Raw genomic sequence first — 17,134 nt, forward strand, 5'->3', positions numbered from 1 at the left:
TGCATGGTCCAGAATTGAATAATGGACTGGACAGCTGTGAAACACACAGTCGATAAGTGTTATAAACCACAAAGTACAAGTGTCTGTGCGTGCCCTTGATTTATTTTTTCATGAACAATAAAAAATAATGACAACGCAAGCAAGCCCCCAATGAATAAAAGGCAACTAATTGAATCGATTGGGCCTGTGCCAACGTAGAAGGACCTCATAAGCCTCCTGGAGCTTCACAAATATTTCCTCAGCATCCTTGCTGGGGTTGTGGTCCGGATGCCACTTCTTGGCCAGCTCCCTATAACTTCGGGATATCTCCTCAAGAGAGGCCTCTGCTCCCAGAGACAATATCTGCAACATAAATACAATAAATCCAGATGAAACGGGCTAAATGGCAAGCAGAAAATGTAGACCTATTTACAGCATGCATTTCTTACCTTCAGTGCCTCTTTCTCTCTCTCAGTGTATTCTTTGAGCAGTATTTCTAGCACCTTCCTCCAGGCATCTTCATAGTACCCTCCTCCAGTAAGCACACACAATATCCGATATGGCATTAAAAGAAGGTACTCCAACACACTTCTGAGCCAAGGCAGGAACCATAAAATATCCAGCAGTGCTGCTATAGAGTCAGACAGATAGTACAGGGTGGCTGTGGTGTTGTGGAAAATACAGTAAGCCAGCGGGGCAGAGAAGGCCAGCCAACCTAGACCGATCCTATAAAGCCGTGGACCTGAGGTTGGAACAAAAAATATTTAACTTCAGGAAGCCACTTAAAACTGAATCAGAATGATTATTATCGACGTGCATAGTAAAATCATCCAATCATCTCAGATTGGTGAAACCAGCCCACCTAATTTCTGTTTGCTCCCAGGTGTCCGTGGAGGTTTGAACGTGCGGTGCTTTGCAGCAGTGACACTGGCAGCCAAGCTTATAGGAAGAGGAGATAATGTGCTGCCATAGAATAGCAGGGAGGTTGCGAGACAAGAAGTCAAAGTCTTTTGGAGATCGGATGTCTGCTGGCCAACATTGGACACCAGATGCACCCCTGCACCCACACATAAAGGCAACACAATCAAGTAGAAGAAACTGAGGGAGTTCAGTCCTATCATGGCCACAGTGCCAAAGTAGACTCCAACACACACCTGTCCTGCAAATCTGACAGGACTCACAGGAGGAGGGATTGAGGTGGGAGGCCTTTTTCTCTCTTTATTTCCTTCTTGATTGGCCTCACTAACATAAGCAGGGATGCGTATAAATTCCCTGACCCACCCAAATCCAAATCCTCCTAGTGTTAGCATCCATAGCAGAGCATGGGTGTCTCTACCTAAGTACAAATGGTGAAGGCCCAAAGGCCCACCTACTGCCCACAGGGTGTAGGCAACAATTATACTTTTTACCATGAGGCCTCAGAAGATTACCTCCTGTACAGGTGAATATTAGTCATCCTTGATACATACCTGCAATAGAGTAACAAAAAGTGTTAGTTATACCTCCAAACCTCCATCAGTGTTTTATAATTATATTATACTTTAATCAAATAATTAAAATGGAAATGTTCAGCTTATAATTTATTGGCTTTGATCTTTAATCCCATGCGCTTACATCGCCTGCTAACATTTTATTTATTTATTTAGTTTCACAACTATACTGTGTTACACCCTCCTCTGTGATCTGTCTGTTGGTCTTTGCCAGGACACTCAGATTTTTAATCTCTGCCATCCACTTCCCTGGTTAAATAATATATTATATAAGGGGGATTTATCTTAGCTCATGCTGTGTATTGTTAGTTTTACTCAACTCATTATGTGATCCAAAACATACCATTTTTGACAAAGAGTGCAACTATCTTTTCTGATCAATCGAAGATATTTGCTGTTCTTATACATCCAAATTGTATTTTAAAAAAGAGTTTGTTACTTACTGAGCCCATAATTTCAAATCCTTATCCAGAGAAATCCTTTTCCAGTGCTTTCCGTAGTTGAAGTTGCTGCATGTTGTTGCAATAGTTGGACTTTGGATCATGACAATGGGATTGCGCAGCGGCCTGAGTGCACAAAGCACATCAACACGAGCCTGTAATCATTTAAACTGATAAGACAAGTAAAAAGGCTAAAAGCGACATTTATGAAGAAAAAAGGACACTGTTGACAATGCTTCAAAGAGGGCTTAAGTTTATTTTGTAAGGAAAATAAGGACATAGCCTTAGGCCTGTATGCTAAACTTCAGCATAGGATAAGAGTATAATCCTGCTCCCCAGTGAAGCCTAAAACAACTTCACTTTTTCTGTACAATTTTACTTAAAGGTGTATAATACAAGCTTAAAGTATAAAACTCAAGTTATATCGTATTTTTTTAAATCAAAGCAAAGCACTTTTATTTTGTAAAGTGATATTCATTATCATATAAGCTAAAATATGAGATAAATATTATTAATACATCAGTAATACTTAGCATTATGCCTGATTATGAGGCTAACTGTATGTGATATAAGTAGTATCCTTGTGTGCGGGAATATATTTGTTAATAATAATAATTTAGTCCAGACAGAAATAAAGGTTTAAAACTTATTAAACTTTTGCCTATGATGGTATTGTTTAGCCTTCCATCAAAGAATTATCACCAGAACTATAATAGGGGAACAACTTGCTTGATGTTCAATTTCCTCAAGAATAAAAACATTTTGTTTTGGAAAATGGCCAAAAATATAAAAAACAAAATACACATACTTCAGTGATGTAACCTAACAAAGGCTCCTTACCTTAACTATATACTGACCAGGGGTATTTATGTGTGCAGAACCCCAGTGACCACTTATGAGCCAAGAAAAACCCCAATTGACCCTGATATTAATACCCCAATAGTCAGAAAATGTTTGATAATATATTAGGCACACCAATCTAAAACAACCATGTGCATCTGAAATAAACCTAGTTTTCATTAAGGTCATATTCCGTTTCGTTAAAGGTGTCTAGGAGAGGAGAGGAGATGATTCTCATTTAATTTTTTAATTTTTGTACGTTCTGTGCACCCCATTTATATCAGTGAGGGTAAGTTAATGCGACCAGCATCTCTCTAAATTAGTTTTAGCCAAGTGTAGCTACCTGTTCAGTCAGTGGGTGTGGACCACACGCATACCTGGAAAGTAGGCTGGGTCCACATTAATATTTCAAATCGCTGGACTGCCAAAACAATAAGCTCCCGTGGCCCCGCCCCCTGCGACCCCTCCTTTGCTGGGCTTTCGTCGGAGCTGAGCAGCCTTGCAGCAGCAGGTTAGCTCTTTAAAACCGAGCGAGCTCTGCTAGCTACACATCAACAGCATATCCAGAGAAGATGCGAAGTCGCTCAACTTTTTAACAATTCCACCCGCCTCCAGCGCTTTTAAGCCTGAGGACACTGTTATGGTTTCGGAGAATGGAAACGGACGACGTGTCGGTTAGAGAGCAACTTTTCCACAACCGTGTCCGGGAGACTATAGTAAGTAACGCCGAACCAACCCAACCGTCAGTGACTATGCTTATGAGCCCCCCGCAAACGTCGCATCACTGTAAGAAAGTCGCCTCAGTTAACGCTGTTTATTTCACTTTACCTAGCGGTAGCACGACTTTTGTTTCTCAGCTGTAGACTGCACGTCTTACTTTCTCAAGCGATAACAAGTTTGAAGTCACTTAAAAAAAAGTGATGATAACGATTGAAATGTGCTCGCTCCCTGGGCTAGCTTAACCCATGTTCAAACTTTAACTGTTGCACGGATACAGCTGGTGAGCAGGCAGCAGAGAGGCACAGCATTTTGTTACTGTTGATGCTCTTTTTTTCCCCTCTGCTGTTTTATCGCAGTTTTGTATAATAGCAACAGCAACTATTTGAACCTTAGACTCGGTTCAGTTACAGCAAAGCACACGGCTCCTGACCTTTAACCCTCACATCACATCAGACGGGAGCCCGACTACTGAGATTGGAGATTGCTGAACCAGCCTATCATAAAAGCATCGTCAGGCAACACTTTATCACCTTCGTATCTTAGCATCAGGAGTCGATTCATCAACTTGGTTTGCTTTGCTCAGCTCCAGGTAGTTCGTTCTGGTTTGCAGAAGATCATGAGGTGAAAAAAATGTGAGGTTTTAAGGAACAACGTGTGTGTGTGTGTGTGTGTGTGTGTGTGTGTGTGTGTGTGTGTGTGTGTGTGTGTGTGTGTGTGTGTGTGTATAGATGAGTTGTATAATATGAAAAATAGTGATTCCTGTGGGAGATTGAGTCACTGCAGCAGCAAAGAAATCAGAACAGGGCTTACTGAATCCAAAAGAACATACATTAAGATTGTGATCAGTTAGACTGCTTTTATTTGTATGACGAGTCAAATTCTTGCTTTTAACTGTGAAACCTCTAAAGAATGTAGGTTTTTTTTCCCAACAGACTAGGAAACCACCCCCCCCCCCTTTTTTTTTTTTTTTTTTTTTTAAGTGGTAGGCTGAGATATTTGCACATTAGGGCTGTTGGTGGCTTTTTTGTCTGCCCACATTAGGTATCAGAAGCAAGATTACATCCTCTGGAAAATATCACTTAAAATAGTATTCTACATTTGGTAGGCGGTATATATTTTCAGTGATAGATAGGATGCAGTTATTAATAAACCAAAACCAAATGAACAGCAAATAAAGTGCTTGCATTTCTTCTAATGCCCTTGTTTTGTCATTGTCCCTTTCAAATACCTAATGCTATTAGCAAGTGGCAAGTCTCAAGTCTCCAGCTTACCTCCTCATCACAGTACTTCCTCTCAGGCTTGTCAGCTGCCCCAGCACCTCTGGTTATTAATGGCTTTAGGCCAAGCCTATCTTTAATCAGCTTATTTTAAAGTCATAAACCTGTGGCAGAAGTGCATGTATGCTAGACCGAGAATAATATTTTGCACTAACAAAAAAGGCTGGATGAGACATTTTTTTAAAAGTAGAAGAGCAACTCTTTGATATCCAAAAATAATTAAATAAAAATAATTCCTTCCATCCATCTTTTTCCACTTATCCAAGTCGGGGTTTCAGTTGAGCTGAAGCCCATCCCAGCTGTCATATGGTGAGAGGTAGAGCTAACTATTTACACTCATGGCCAGTTTACAGTCACCATTCAACCTAACAGGTATGTCTCTGGACTGTGGAGGGAAACGCACACAGGTAGAACAGAGTCCACAGCCAATGGATTCGAACCCAGCACCATCTTGCTTTGAGATGATGATGCCAACCATCGCACCACCATGCTGCCATTTTACTGCATTGTATTTGTTTTAGTTATCAGTTAATCTGATGATTATTTTTTTACAGCTGTTTAGCCTATAATGAAATATTCCAAAAGGTCTTTGAGAAGCTAAACTGACTTATATTTGCTTTAAAATAACTGAATGGCTATCAGAACAGCTGCTGACTGAGTTTCTGTGGATAAACTAATGGTTTACTTGGGTAATTATTGTAACTCTTATTCATAAATAATATAATAATAGATATGCGTCAATTGTGAGATGCCAAAAACTAAACAAAAGAAAACAGTGTTTTAAATTCTTTCAGTCTTTTACAGTTCTGTATTTGAAGCTAGTGTAAAACTGATGTTAGACTACAAACATCAGCCACTGATATTTCTAAATGTCTGTTTATTTACCAACAGGCCAGAGGCAGTCAACGAGGCGTGTATCATCCAATAGAGATGTTTTTATAACAACATGTCCTTAGCCGACGCATATAAATGCTGGTTTAGCTACTGAGAATGCTCTCGTATTAGATATCCAAAGCATGCAAGCAGCTGTTCCATTAGTGCTTCTTTTTTGATTCTGAAGAAATGTGATGGAAAAATAATGCACGTATCAATGCACAGGGTAGATACATTTTTCCATAGGTGCATGACAAAGATATGCTATAAAGGCTATTTCTATATGCAACAAACATGCTTGCAGCTATTTGCCTGTCATGAGAACAGATGAGAGTAGTTTAATAATAATAATCAGTTAGATATCTTGTTGGAGTGAAGACAAGTGGTAAAATTCTGTGCTTGACTAAAAGGGGGGGGGGGGACGGTATTTATGTGAAGTATGACACTTTCTGGCTTCTGGTCAGAAGCCTCCCAGTTGGACCAGTTGGTACCGGATTCCTAAAAGTCGACAGTAATTCCAAACAAATTCTAATTCGATGAAATGTACTATACCTGTTTGGCCAAAGGCATAATAAACAGTTAATAATCAGTGGGAAAGTGCGATTACAGCCAAGTGCATGTCTTCACTTGAGCTGATTGTGTTCTTGTAAATCATCTTGGGTATCAGCAGATAGTAGAAAATTGAAGCGCAGAGAGCGTAGCTCGGCTGTGGGGGTAAACAGCCGAGCTAGGAGTGCTCATCCACAGACCACAGCCTGAGCCTGGTCGGATCAAGAAGGATCAGTGTCTAGCACGATAAAAGGTCATGATGATAAAATCTTGCAGTAGAGAACTGGAACAGCCAGCATCAGCACACACTGATATCTATTCCCCGCTTAGAAAAGAGCACTGTAATATTTGTATAATACCTGAGTCTCAGGCGCTCTGACTGAAAACTATAATAGCTCAGAACTGATGGGTTTGAGTCTTAGGAGTGACTTTCTGCAGTAGTTTTGAGAGAAGGAAAACAGAGGACAATGTGTTGGATGGATCATCCCCCCCCCCCCCCCCCCTTAATTTTTTATTTATTTATTTATTTTAGTTTATTTGTTATTGAGAGACTCTATTGAAACGCTTAAGTATTAATTAATAATTATTGCAGACCATTAAATTGTGCTTAAGGTGTCTACTTTAAAAGCGAGTCCAGTTTTGGAAGAGATGCTTTGTCTTCGTTCTTCAAGGATTCAAGGAAACTTTGTCATTCACATCACATGTTTAAATGAGGTGAAACAAAATTACATTTCTGCTCTGTTCTTCTGCTCCTTTGTAAATTTTCACACAAACTGCACGGCTGGGCGAGATGAGAACATTTGCACTTCAGCTGTTTTTTGTTTTCTTCGGCAGAACAATTTTTGAATTACTCTGTGGATTGTGAAATAGTCTGCACTGACACTTTGTGTCACGCTAGAGCCTGAAATTCTCTAAACTCTCCCCTCAGCAGCCCTCTGTGGCCTGCCAGCTCTCAGTATGGCCAATTTAGCACGTTTTCCCCCCACCACACTCTACCTGTTTCTCACCCAACCTTTGTTTTCTACTTTTCTTGTTGTTGGATTAACCATAACAAGGTCCTTTCTAAATCCGACTGCATTATTCAACAATTTACGCAGACTGAGCTGATTAGTTGTTGCGCACAGTCGTTTGTTTTTTCCATGGTGCAGCTTTTGTGCTGCCACTGATCATTTCCTCTCGCACAGACTCTCAACTGTTTGTTTTTTTTTTTTATCTCACACAGCAAGTGCAAGATTAAACTAAAATAACAAACTTTTGTGTAAACTCGATTTAGCAACAGGTTTTATACGACGTTGTATTTCTGCAGAGAGCCTCTCCCTCTGTGTTTGTTGCTGTTGTTACCTTAGGGACAAACGTCTTCATTGTGCTGTGCATACAGGGCTCCCCAGAGGCTCTGGAACAGGAATGTTTTCATTGATACTTGTGGTTTGGCAACATCAGTTCATTCATGACTCACAGCAACACTTTGTTGCACTGATAAAAATGTATTGACGTGAAATTAATGCCACACAGTTTAGCTGTCAGATAAATCAGGATTCAGCATTAAACGGTCACATCTTCTGCACGTTCAGCAGCTTAGCTTACATTGCTGAGCTTGTCCAAGTTGCTCAGGTATGTTTTATACTTGGGTGCGTTTCTGAGCAGGAGCTACCATTGGTGCTTGCTTATTGTCTTATCTGTGGCAGGCAGCGGTTTGATCCATTGTTGTATTAATGTAAAGAGATTTAATTAGAGTTGGCATGTTGAGGGCTTTCCCAGACAACAGATTGCTGGTGGAAGACTGGTTTAACCTAAATTTGTTGCTTTAACGTAATGGTAAGCAGTGTGGAGGGGGATCACTCACCCACTGGCATTAACCCTTCTCTCTTTTACTCTCTCATAATCCTTCTCAGTTTATCACAGTGACCTTTTTTTTTTTTTTTTTTTTTTTTTTTTTTTTTTGGACCAAATGGGTAATCTTCAGACGTAATCTGTGTCTCTCTTGGCGTAGGCAAACTCGCATAGCCAACTGTGTGAGGAACACATTCTGTAATCCCCAAATGTCTTTTCTCTGCTTTCTCCCAACTTACACTAAACCAGACATGTCAGCAGTTTAAAGTAAATCTATTGCTCATTGACTCATTGATTAACATAGCATGACAGGTGGTTTACATAGCTAATCTTATTTATGTAAAACACTGGTCCCTTTTAATGCCTGTCCTCAGACCTTTAAATGCAAAAATAACACTAGAATTTTCTCTGTTTCTTCTGCAGATCTGTGTTCTCCTGTTTACTTGCCTTTACATGCTGTCCTACCTCATCCTTAACCAATTCAGGAAGACTGCAGAGTTTGTCACAGGTGAGTTTTCTGCAACACACGAATACTGCACTGTGAGAATGTTTTCTATCAAAAGCTTCTAAAGAATTGCCTGCAGCAGAATCAGTGATGATGTTGACAAGCACACTGTCTACATTGGTGAGTGGGTGGAAGTAGGCAATACTTTTCAACCAAGCACAGGTGTTGTTCAGAAATTACCCATTCTATTTTGAGCAGTCTTTGTTTTCTAGTTTGTGTGCAGGCTGCAGCAGGATTTTTCTTTTGAGCTTTATTTGAAGAGTCTTCAGAAACCTGAATAATGCTCAGGCAAGCAGTAAAATCAATATTGTTTGCATACATGAATGTACCACATATGCACCCTAGCAGGAAGGCAGCTGTGAGCTTAGGGCTAGAGTAACTAAATGTATTCACCTCGTTAGGCTGAAAGCATGTGAACCATACACATGACAAAAGATGTTTGCTTTTTGTTTTCTGACTTTTCGCTGTCTGGAAAAGTGTAGTAAGATGTGTTTTGGTGAACACAGACATTATAAAAATAGCACTATAGCTAATAAGCAACCTTCATGTAGTTACAGTTAAGTAATAACTGTTGGTGTACATGCCCATGTCGTAACACTGCCTCCACCATCTTTGTGGTGTCCTAAAAGTTTTCACCTTTTTGTGAACCCTCTGTATTTTCATGAAGGTAAATCTGTATTGTAGACACTGACAGTAACACTCTTACCTCTTTGCTCTTGAATTGTTTAGATGTTATGAAGGTTTTTTTGGTAACCATCAAAGTAATTCTGTATTCATGGACTTTATTTGTCTTCCCGTCATCTTTCAGGCCTTTTGTTGGTGCTGAGCTGGGCAGTAAATGTTTTCTTTTATAACAGCGGAAAATCTACAATTAATTCACAGCTGGATTGTTTGATTTAAAATCCATTGTGTCAAAGTACATAAGCAACATTATAAATAATTTTATTGTAAAAAAAAAAGTTCTTAATGTTTAACACAAATGTTGAAAGTGCTGAAGTGTGACTGCAGAACTTTCAACAGTTACATAATAAATCCAATAACTTCCCACAATTGGAAGCAGATGTGAGATGTCCAACTAGTCAGGTCTCTGTGCTCCACTGTGATTGGGTGGGAGTCTGGGAGATGGCCAGATGCTTTTTTTTTTTTTTTTCTAAAATAGGGAGCGAGGAAAACCTGCTATATATTAGCTCACTGCTGAAAAAGTTTGTGCATCAACAACAATGGAACAGTTGTGCCCTGCAGCCTAAATGACAATTGTGCAACAGCACTGCACAAAGTTGTTTTTGTCTATAAAGATTCAAGAACTGGTTTTTGCTCCTTAGGCTTATCTTCTATATCTATATTTCTCCTCTGTGCCAATATTGATACAGTAAGGAAAATACTGTAGTACTGAGCTACAGAAATTCAAATAGTGAATTTAGACATGAACTTTGTAGCAAGATCTTAAACATTTATTCATTTTTTAAAGCTTAAAGAGGAAATGGAGACATTTATAGAAGTGTTTGTTTGGTATTCTTAATTCCCCGCTCTTTCTGTATCCTGCCTATAGGTAGTTCAGTTTTATTAGAGTCTGGGTTTTGCTTGAACAGAATGTTCCAAACATACTCGTCCCCCGCTTACTCCCCTTTCTGAAGCCGTTGCTTTTTGCTGCACTTCTACACACGCCCAAACACACGCACACTGAATGTGTTCTGTGCTTAGGCTTTCCTACAATGTAAAAGTCAGGTAGTTACATGTGAAAACAAACTGAGGTCTGTCAGTTATGTAATGAGTGTTGCTCTGTTCCCTTGTAGATGATGTCGAAGATGCCACTGTCAACAAAATTGCGTAAGTGAAAAACACAACTGATTAACTAGCTGGTATCAGTCTGTTCTCACTCCCACTCCATATGATTGAGCAGATACCAAGTCAGTGTGACGTGTGTAGTGACCCAATACCATTTGGCTTTGGATTTATTGCCCTGCCGTGTGTGTGTGTGTGTGTGTGTGTGTGTGTGTGTGTGTGTGTGTGTGTGTGTGTGTGTGTGTGTGTGTGTGTGTGTGTGTGTAATGGTGTGACTTCCATGTCACTCTGCCCTTTGTCCTTACACGCCGGCACTATATTACCTTATTCATGGCCACTGTAGCCTTTCATCTACGCTGTGGTGTTTGAGGCTAAACATAAATAAATGCACAACACTCACAAATGGTGTTTCTTCTTTTTCCAGGCTGTGGCTGTGCACATTCACCCTGTCTGTTGCAGTCTGTGCTGTGCTCCTTCTCCCCATTTCCATTCTGTCCAATGAGGTGCTGCTCACCTTCCCACAGAGCTACTACATGCAGTGGCTCAATGGATCTCTTATTCATGGTACATCTGTCTGTTTTTTTTTTTTAAGCAGGGATGACACCAAACATAACATCAAATAGAGATCTGTTTTAAAACTGGAACAGAATGAACAGTAGTGATGCCCTCTAGATCAATATTAAACAGGCCTGTGTCCAAACTGATAATTATTACTGACAGAGAAGCTGTGACCTCACTGTTCAATTCAGTCAAGTTTTCCAATCTCAGTGGAATGCCAGTGTCTCATTGTGAAGAACTGTGGTGCTGATTAATGTGAAAGTAACCTTTGCTGTAATGATTTTAGCTTATTTTGTTCTGTAATTATCGCACATTGCAATGTATGTATACAGTCTTGTCAGTGTTGGGAAGGCTGAGCCTCATGGTGGCCGATCTGGGTACTGCTAAAACTAATGCTAATCAGCGTTTGCCCCAAAAATAACAAATGAAAAATCTGTCTTGACAGGTTTGTGGAACCTAGTTTTCCTTTTCTCCAACTTGTCCCTGGTCTTCCTCATGCCTTTTGCATATTTCTTCACTGAGTCCGAGGGATTTGCAGGATCCAGAAAGGTAGCATTTTTAGCACAAGCTCACATTGGAGACTCAAAATGATTTATAGATGCAAGTCCACAGTGCCTGTTTTCGCACCCATCTGCTCACACATCATCTACTTTGGTTGTGTAGGGTGTAATGGCACGAGTTTATGAAGCAGTTGTGCTGCTGTTGCTGCTGGCCCTGCTTGTGCTGGGCATTGTGTGGGTGGCATCAGCCCTCCTACATGACAACATAGCCCGGAAGAGCCTCTACGGTGAGTCAACCACAGATTCCTCAATGACAGGTAGTTTTTATATGTTTCATATAGCCACTTGTGATGCTCTATCTCTCTCTCTCTGGATTTCAGACCTGTGGGAGTATTACCTTCCCTATCTGTACTCGGGGATCTCTCTCTTTGGAGTGCTGCTGCTTTTATGTTAGTATATCTCATTCACAGTTGGTGGAGTAGCTATAAACCTGGTTCTATGGCTTTTGCATATCATCATCTCTGTGCTTCTCTCCTCAGTGTGCACTCCCTTAGGGTTGTCACGAATGTTCAGTGTAACGGGCAGCCTGCTAGTCAAACCACGGGTGAGTCACAGGCTCAGTGTCTTGAATTTAAACAAGTCTAGTTGTCTAAAGCTATGCTAGCAACCCACTGAGTCAGTACAACTTTTCTTCTAACACAACTTGTTCCATCTTCAAAATCCACACTTCCTGCTGGTTCCAATCATGTTGTTAATTTGTAGTGTTTATTACATGAGGTGCAACTAAAGAAAGCATACTGAATTATCAATTTTGAGTGTGCTGTTGATGCACACTAGTCAGGGGAGTACACAAAGTAAATGAGCAAGCTACATATAGCTAGTAAACAATTCAAATGAGTTGGTTGGTTTTTAAAAATGGGAAGCTTCTGAAACCAAAACCTTTTAATGCCTCTGAGGTTTAATTAATAGTTTTCCAACGTCTATTAAAATGCAGAGCACCATGACTTAATGTAATAAATGTACATAATTGGTTTATACTAGTCTCTTTAAAGAACAGTATGTACTACTGTTTGGTCGTGGCTTTACTTGAACATGTTGAACTTTCCCAAATAGCAGTGAAAAACTGCTGTGAATGGCCTAAATGTCTGTGCTATATTTCACTGCAGTGGTGTCAGAACACCTGAACATGACCATTTCAACTTGTGCCTGTGAACTCATTAAAAATCGAATTGACTGATTGGTCCTGTCCTCTCTAGCTGCTGGAAGATGTTGAAGATACTCTGAGCTGCACCACATTTGAGGAAGACTCTCTCTCCAGGAAAATCAACTGTAAGTAGGTGATAGTGTTCACAAGAACGTTTCCTCTGGTTACTTCTCTCTGTTAGGTTAATTGGTTATTCAAAATTGGCCGTGGATGTGAGGTGTTTGAAGACTATAGGAAAAAGTACTTTATCAATGTGTGGTTAAAATGTGTAGTCTGGGGTGGTCATTAAGTGTAGAAAGGTGCTATATAAATACATTTATTTGTTTTTTATATTCATCCTTAAATTAACTGGTTGACATTTTCTCCTTCCCACCATCATGCGTGTGATTGTAGGTGGCAGTACATCCTGCTGGGTCAAGCTGAACATGGAGGCTCTGAAAAAAGAGTACCAAGCCGTCCAGAGTAAGCGCGTCGCCCTGGGTAAGACTGGGTGAACAGTCTGTCTCTCTGCTGGAGTTCTCGCACAGTGATTACAGAGTGTAGTCATTTGTTGTTGTCGCTTTTCTGTCTTTCTTGTTTTCCCCACAGAGATGCGGAGGAAAGCGTCCCCATGGCAGCGGAACCTGGGCTACCCGCTTGCAATGCTTGTGCTTCTCGCACTGACGGTACTTGCATGACTATCAATATAAGCATCAATTCTACTTTAAGTTTAATTTATCAAGACCACAATTATTTTTTGTTTTTTAAAGTATTATTTTGTAATTGTCTCTTGTGTCTGTAGGTGATGTGTGTGCTGATGGTCTGTTTCAACGTGCTGGAGTTGCTGCTGGATGAAACAGCCATGCCCAGAGGAATGGAGGTGGAGTTTCTGCCAAAACAGAATTAATAAATGCGCCCCTTTTAAAGGTTTATGTGCTACAGCTAGTCGTGATGATATATTGAGGATTGTTATTTTTGTGTGTTGTAGGACCCTCACCTTGGGATGGCCTCCTTTTCAATGTTTGGCTCACTGGGTGCTGCTGTTCAAGTAGTTCTCATTCTGTATCCTTTCATCCTCCCATCTTACAATTGGGTGCACATAGAGTTAATTAGTTGTCTACATTTGGCGCAGCCACTCACCAGGATGCCCTTGATATTTCACCAGGGCGTGGGTGATGTTGACTCATGCTGTCACACTCACACATTGGAAGCACCTTTTATTTTTTTTGTAGCCTACTTCTTGGGTGCTCTTTACCACTCTGCCTTCCACTGTTATCCTTAATTATTTTCAGTTATCTGATGGTGTCCTCAGTGGTGGGCTTCTATAGTTCCCCTCTCTTCACTGGCCTCCTGCCTCGTGCACAAGACACCAACCTCACACAGGTACCCAGTGGTCAGCAGGCTCACATATTTCATCCAGAAACTGTTGTTTTCACTAAAGATGGTAACCTCTAATTTTTTTCAGATAATCGCCAACTGTGTTTCACTGCTTATCCTGAGCTCTGCACTGCCGGTGTTTTCACGCACTCTTGGTAAGCATGAAGCACAAATGAGAAGTGGGGCATTAACATTTCAAAGTTTCTAGCCTTGTCCACAGTTTTGCTCCTCTGTAATTCTGTGTGTGTTATGTGTGACTGAGCATATAGTCAATGTTTATGTTTATGTATATTACACAATCTTAACAATGCACTGTGTGCATGAAATACTAATAAGTTAGTTAGACTGTAATGGAAAACAACAACATTTTGAACAATTGTCTTTGACGTTACATGAAATAAAAAGTTTACCCTGACTCTGCTTTGACTGCATCTATAAAATGGAAAGCATTTGTGTAGTTTTAATGATGTCCACAGGAGGGCGTTTGTATGCCATGAATATTGTGCCTGCAGGTGAATTGGGGCTTTGGCACATTTTTCACAAGTTTTGCTTCTGTTATTTTGTGTTAGGGATCACCCGTTTCGACCTACTGGGAGACTTTGGTCGATATAACTGGCTTGGGAACTTCTACGTTGTATTTCTATACAACATGCTGTTTGCTGGCCTCACCTCTGCCTCCCTGATAAAGACGGTCACCTGGGCAGTACAAAGAGAGCTCATCCGTGCCTTTGGTCAGTCTACTTTCATTTTGAATTTATGAAGCAAAGTGAACAACGTTTGTAAGCATATACTTTTTTTTCTGTCAGTGAGACTGAGCTGTGCTTAAATTCATTGCACTTGGATATCTCTTTCATAACTTTCCCCACCTTTGGCCCCATTTCCCTATGGGCTGGTCTCTCTTCCTCAGATAGAAAGAATACAATTCTTTCAGGAAATTGTAAAGGGACAGGAGGAGAGTCAGGTCTCCTTGGGGACCTTCAGGCACACCGCCCTAGACCCCTCACAGCACACACACACACACACCCTCCAAACCTCCACCCAACACAAACAACCACTCGGAGCATGGGCACGCCAAACTCACACATGCATACACACAATCCCCTTCCTCACACTCCAGATAGCATCTCTGCGCTGTGGCAGCTCTGCTGCACTTTCCCATTGCCTCCCAGCATACTTTTGTTCTGTGGTTAATAGACTTTCAATTCACCTAAATCACAATTTTTCCTAGCTTTGCAAATGTAATGCTCCACCTTTTGATTGTGTGATATTATAGTCCTTGTTTCTCTCTCTGTACAGGTCTCCACAGACTACCTTTAACTGTGTCACGCTCCACCGTCCCCTTCAGGCTCCTCCTGGCCAGTGGATTGTCTAAAATCCAGTGACTTTTTTGGGTTTTTTTTCCTTCTCATGACTGCCTTTCCTAACCTTTAAAAACTGAGCCATTTCAGAGGTGTACCCGGCGGATTAAAGGCATTCACAGTTCAGTCTCTTTGCCAGCTGGTACATGGATCAGGTCACCACGTGTGAAGAGACTGAAGAATGTGAGTCTGTTTGCACTGTGTCCAGTGGGAGCACCGCTTGATGCTGTGTTCAGTGACCAATATATCAGGGTCCAAGTTTATACTGCTTTTTGACTGCAAAGGCAAATACTGGTACAAGTGGTTACCGAGTCACAGGTGTGACTGGATCGAGGGGAAAAGGGATTAAAGCCATATTAGCAACGATAACAGAGCCCCTGCAAAGTCATGCTTTGTAAAAAGAGGATCCTTTAGCAGCTGTTTGTCTGACATATGTGAAAGTCAGCAGAGTTATTTTAAAATATTGCATTGTAGCTGTGACATAATTTCCTCTTCCTCCTTCAGGTCGACTGAGTGCTCTCTCTTTCTTTGCGGCTTCCCCACGCCTTCCTCTTTAAGTACCACCACTATTTTAAGACTGGAAGATCTTCTACTTCCATGTGTTTGGATGTTCCAGTCTGCACCAGTGTTATGTTGGTTAATAAAAGGAAGTCGTTAGTGGGGAGCTGATGGGACAGAGAGCAGTTCAGTTGTCTGCGGATCTGCGGGTTACACACAGGGAATGTGAGGTTGACGTGATGGTCTCAGTGTTGGAGCTCTTTTCTTTGTCTTTTACACACTGAGGTTACCAGTAGGATTAAGAGCATTTTGTACGACGGCTTGACTTTACAAAAAAAACAAAAAACTGAAAGCTTTACACTTTGTCTTATAAAATGTATTTGAATGCCATGTGACACTCACTAGTGGGAACTCGCTGCCTTAAAAAAACCAATCAAACTGTGAATCATTAAGCATTTGTGTGGGGAAAGTGCAATATTGTGTATGTAAAAGCACACTTTTTAACTTTAGCAAAAGTTATGTTTTCAGTTAATTTTCTGTGATGTTTATTTTGCTTTCATCTCATTCCTCTGTGTCGGAAACTGGAGTGAATGCATCAGATAATGTCAGAATATTTTGGAACAGCTATGTGGCTGTCAGGCTTTTTTTAGAGGTTAGATTATCTACTGTCAGCATTATCTCATCATCTGATATGTGTTGGTGATCCTGTGTCACAGGTTACTTTTGCTGCTGTATCAGCAGGTTATTTGCTGTTGGTTTGACCAGCAGGGGACACTATCTCTTAAGTCCAATGGCAATATAACCCCTAATTCTGTCTGGTTAGTTATTGTATGCATTATATGTGGACAACTCTGAGGTTTACTCATTTCACTTGTTCTGAAAAAGTTCTTATGGATTTTTCTGGCATTGTGTGTTGTTTTTATTATTTATGGTTGTTTGGGAATCCATACTTTGCATTTTGATTTATTACTACTCTCTTTTCAAACAGTTAAAGAAAATGTTTAGTTGTTCTGAAAGATTTTGAAAAGAAAACTTGAAATGCTGTTGTTTCAGATTTTCCTACATACTACTTTTTTAAACTATTACGTGAATGTTTTTGAACAATAATCAATAAAAATGTGTTTTTGACCTCTTTGTATGCGTTTTGTTTTGTCTTTGAACGCACAACAAGGTTATTATTATTTATTCATTTCTTTGATGCAGTTACATCTCCTAACATGTGGCCTGTAGTGGGTGTGTTACTGGTAAGAGACGTCTGTCCTCCGTGTCCCTCCACCCTTTAGTGCACTACTTTAATCAGCAGCAGAAGAAAGCTGTATTTGGGCCTGTCTGTCAGCGGCGTCCACCCGCGACGCCACTGCAGCCGTTGCCCATG

General features: G+C 40.6%; 2 protein-coding genes across 4 annotated transcripts; one reads left to right on the forward strand and one right to left on the reverse strand.

Annotated features, from left to right (window-relative positions):
* Positions 1-84: 84 nt before the first annotated feature.
* dnajc22 (DnaJ (Hsp40) homolog, subfamily C, member 22) lies at positions 85-3,697 on the reverse strand. Of its 2 annotated transcripts, none has more exons than XM_085259901.1 (5): positions 3,578-3,697; positions 1,913-2,035; positions 842-1,448; positions 429-721; positions 85-342 (listed from the first exon to the last, which is right to left on the reverse strand). In XM_085259901.1, the coding sequence occupies exons 3-5, from the start codon at positions 1,389-1,391 to the stop codon at positions 166-168; spliced, it is 1,020 nt and encodes a 339-aa protein (XP_085116027.1). In that variant the 5' UTR covers positions 1,392-1,448; positions 1,913-2,035; positions 3,578-3,697; the 3' UTR covers positions 85-165. The 2 variants fall into 2 exon arrangements, with proteins under 2 accessions (XP_085116027.1, XP_085116026.1); XM_085259900.1 differs by having other exon boundaries at positions 3,127-3,686.
* On the forward strand, positions 3,211-16,887 carry lmbr1l (limb development membrane protein 1-like). Of its 2 annotated transcripts, none has more exons than XM_085259892.1 (17): positions 3,211-3,465; positions 8,422-8,506; positions 10,297-10,330; positions 10,710-10,849; positions 11,289-11,392; positions 11,507-11,630; positions 11,724-11,792; positions 11,883-11,947; positions 12,600-12,672; positions 12,941-13,009; positions 13,136-13,212; positions 13,329-13,406; positions 13,515-13,588; positions 13,819-13,909; positions 13,992-14,058; positions 14,473-14,634; positions 15,200-16,887. In XM_085259892.1, exons 1-17 carry the CDS (start codon positions 3,403-3,405, stop codon positions 15,283-15,285), a joined length of 1,461 nt encoding a protein of 486 aa, XP_085116018.1. In that variant the 5' UTR covers positions 3,211-3,402; the 3' UTR covers positions 15,286-16,887. The 2 variants fall into 2 exon arrangements, with proteins under 2 accessions (XP_085116018.1, XP_085116017.1); XM_085259891.1 differs by having other exon boundaries at positions 3,212-3,465; positions 12,941-13,027.
* The last annotated feature ends 247 nt before the right edge of the window (positions 16,888-17,134 follow it).

Source organism: Mchenga conophoros, linkage group LG20 (assembly GCF_057382185.1).
Source record: "Mchenga conophoros isolate Kocher_MC1m ecotype Shallow Benthic linkage group LG20, M_conophoros_male_GT1.1, whole genome shotgun sequence".
NCBI lineage: Eukaryota > Metazoa > Chordata > Actinopteri > Cichliformes > Cichlidae > Mchenga > Mchenga conophoros.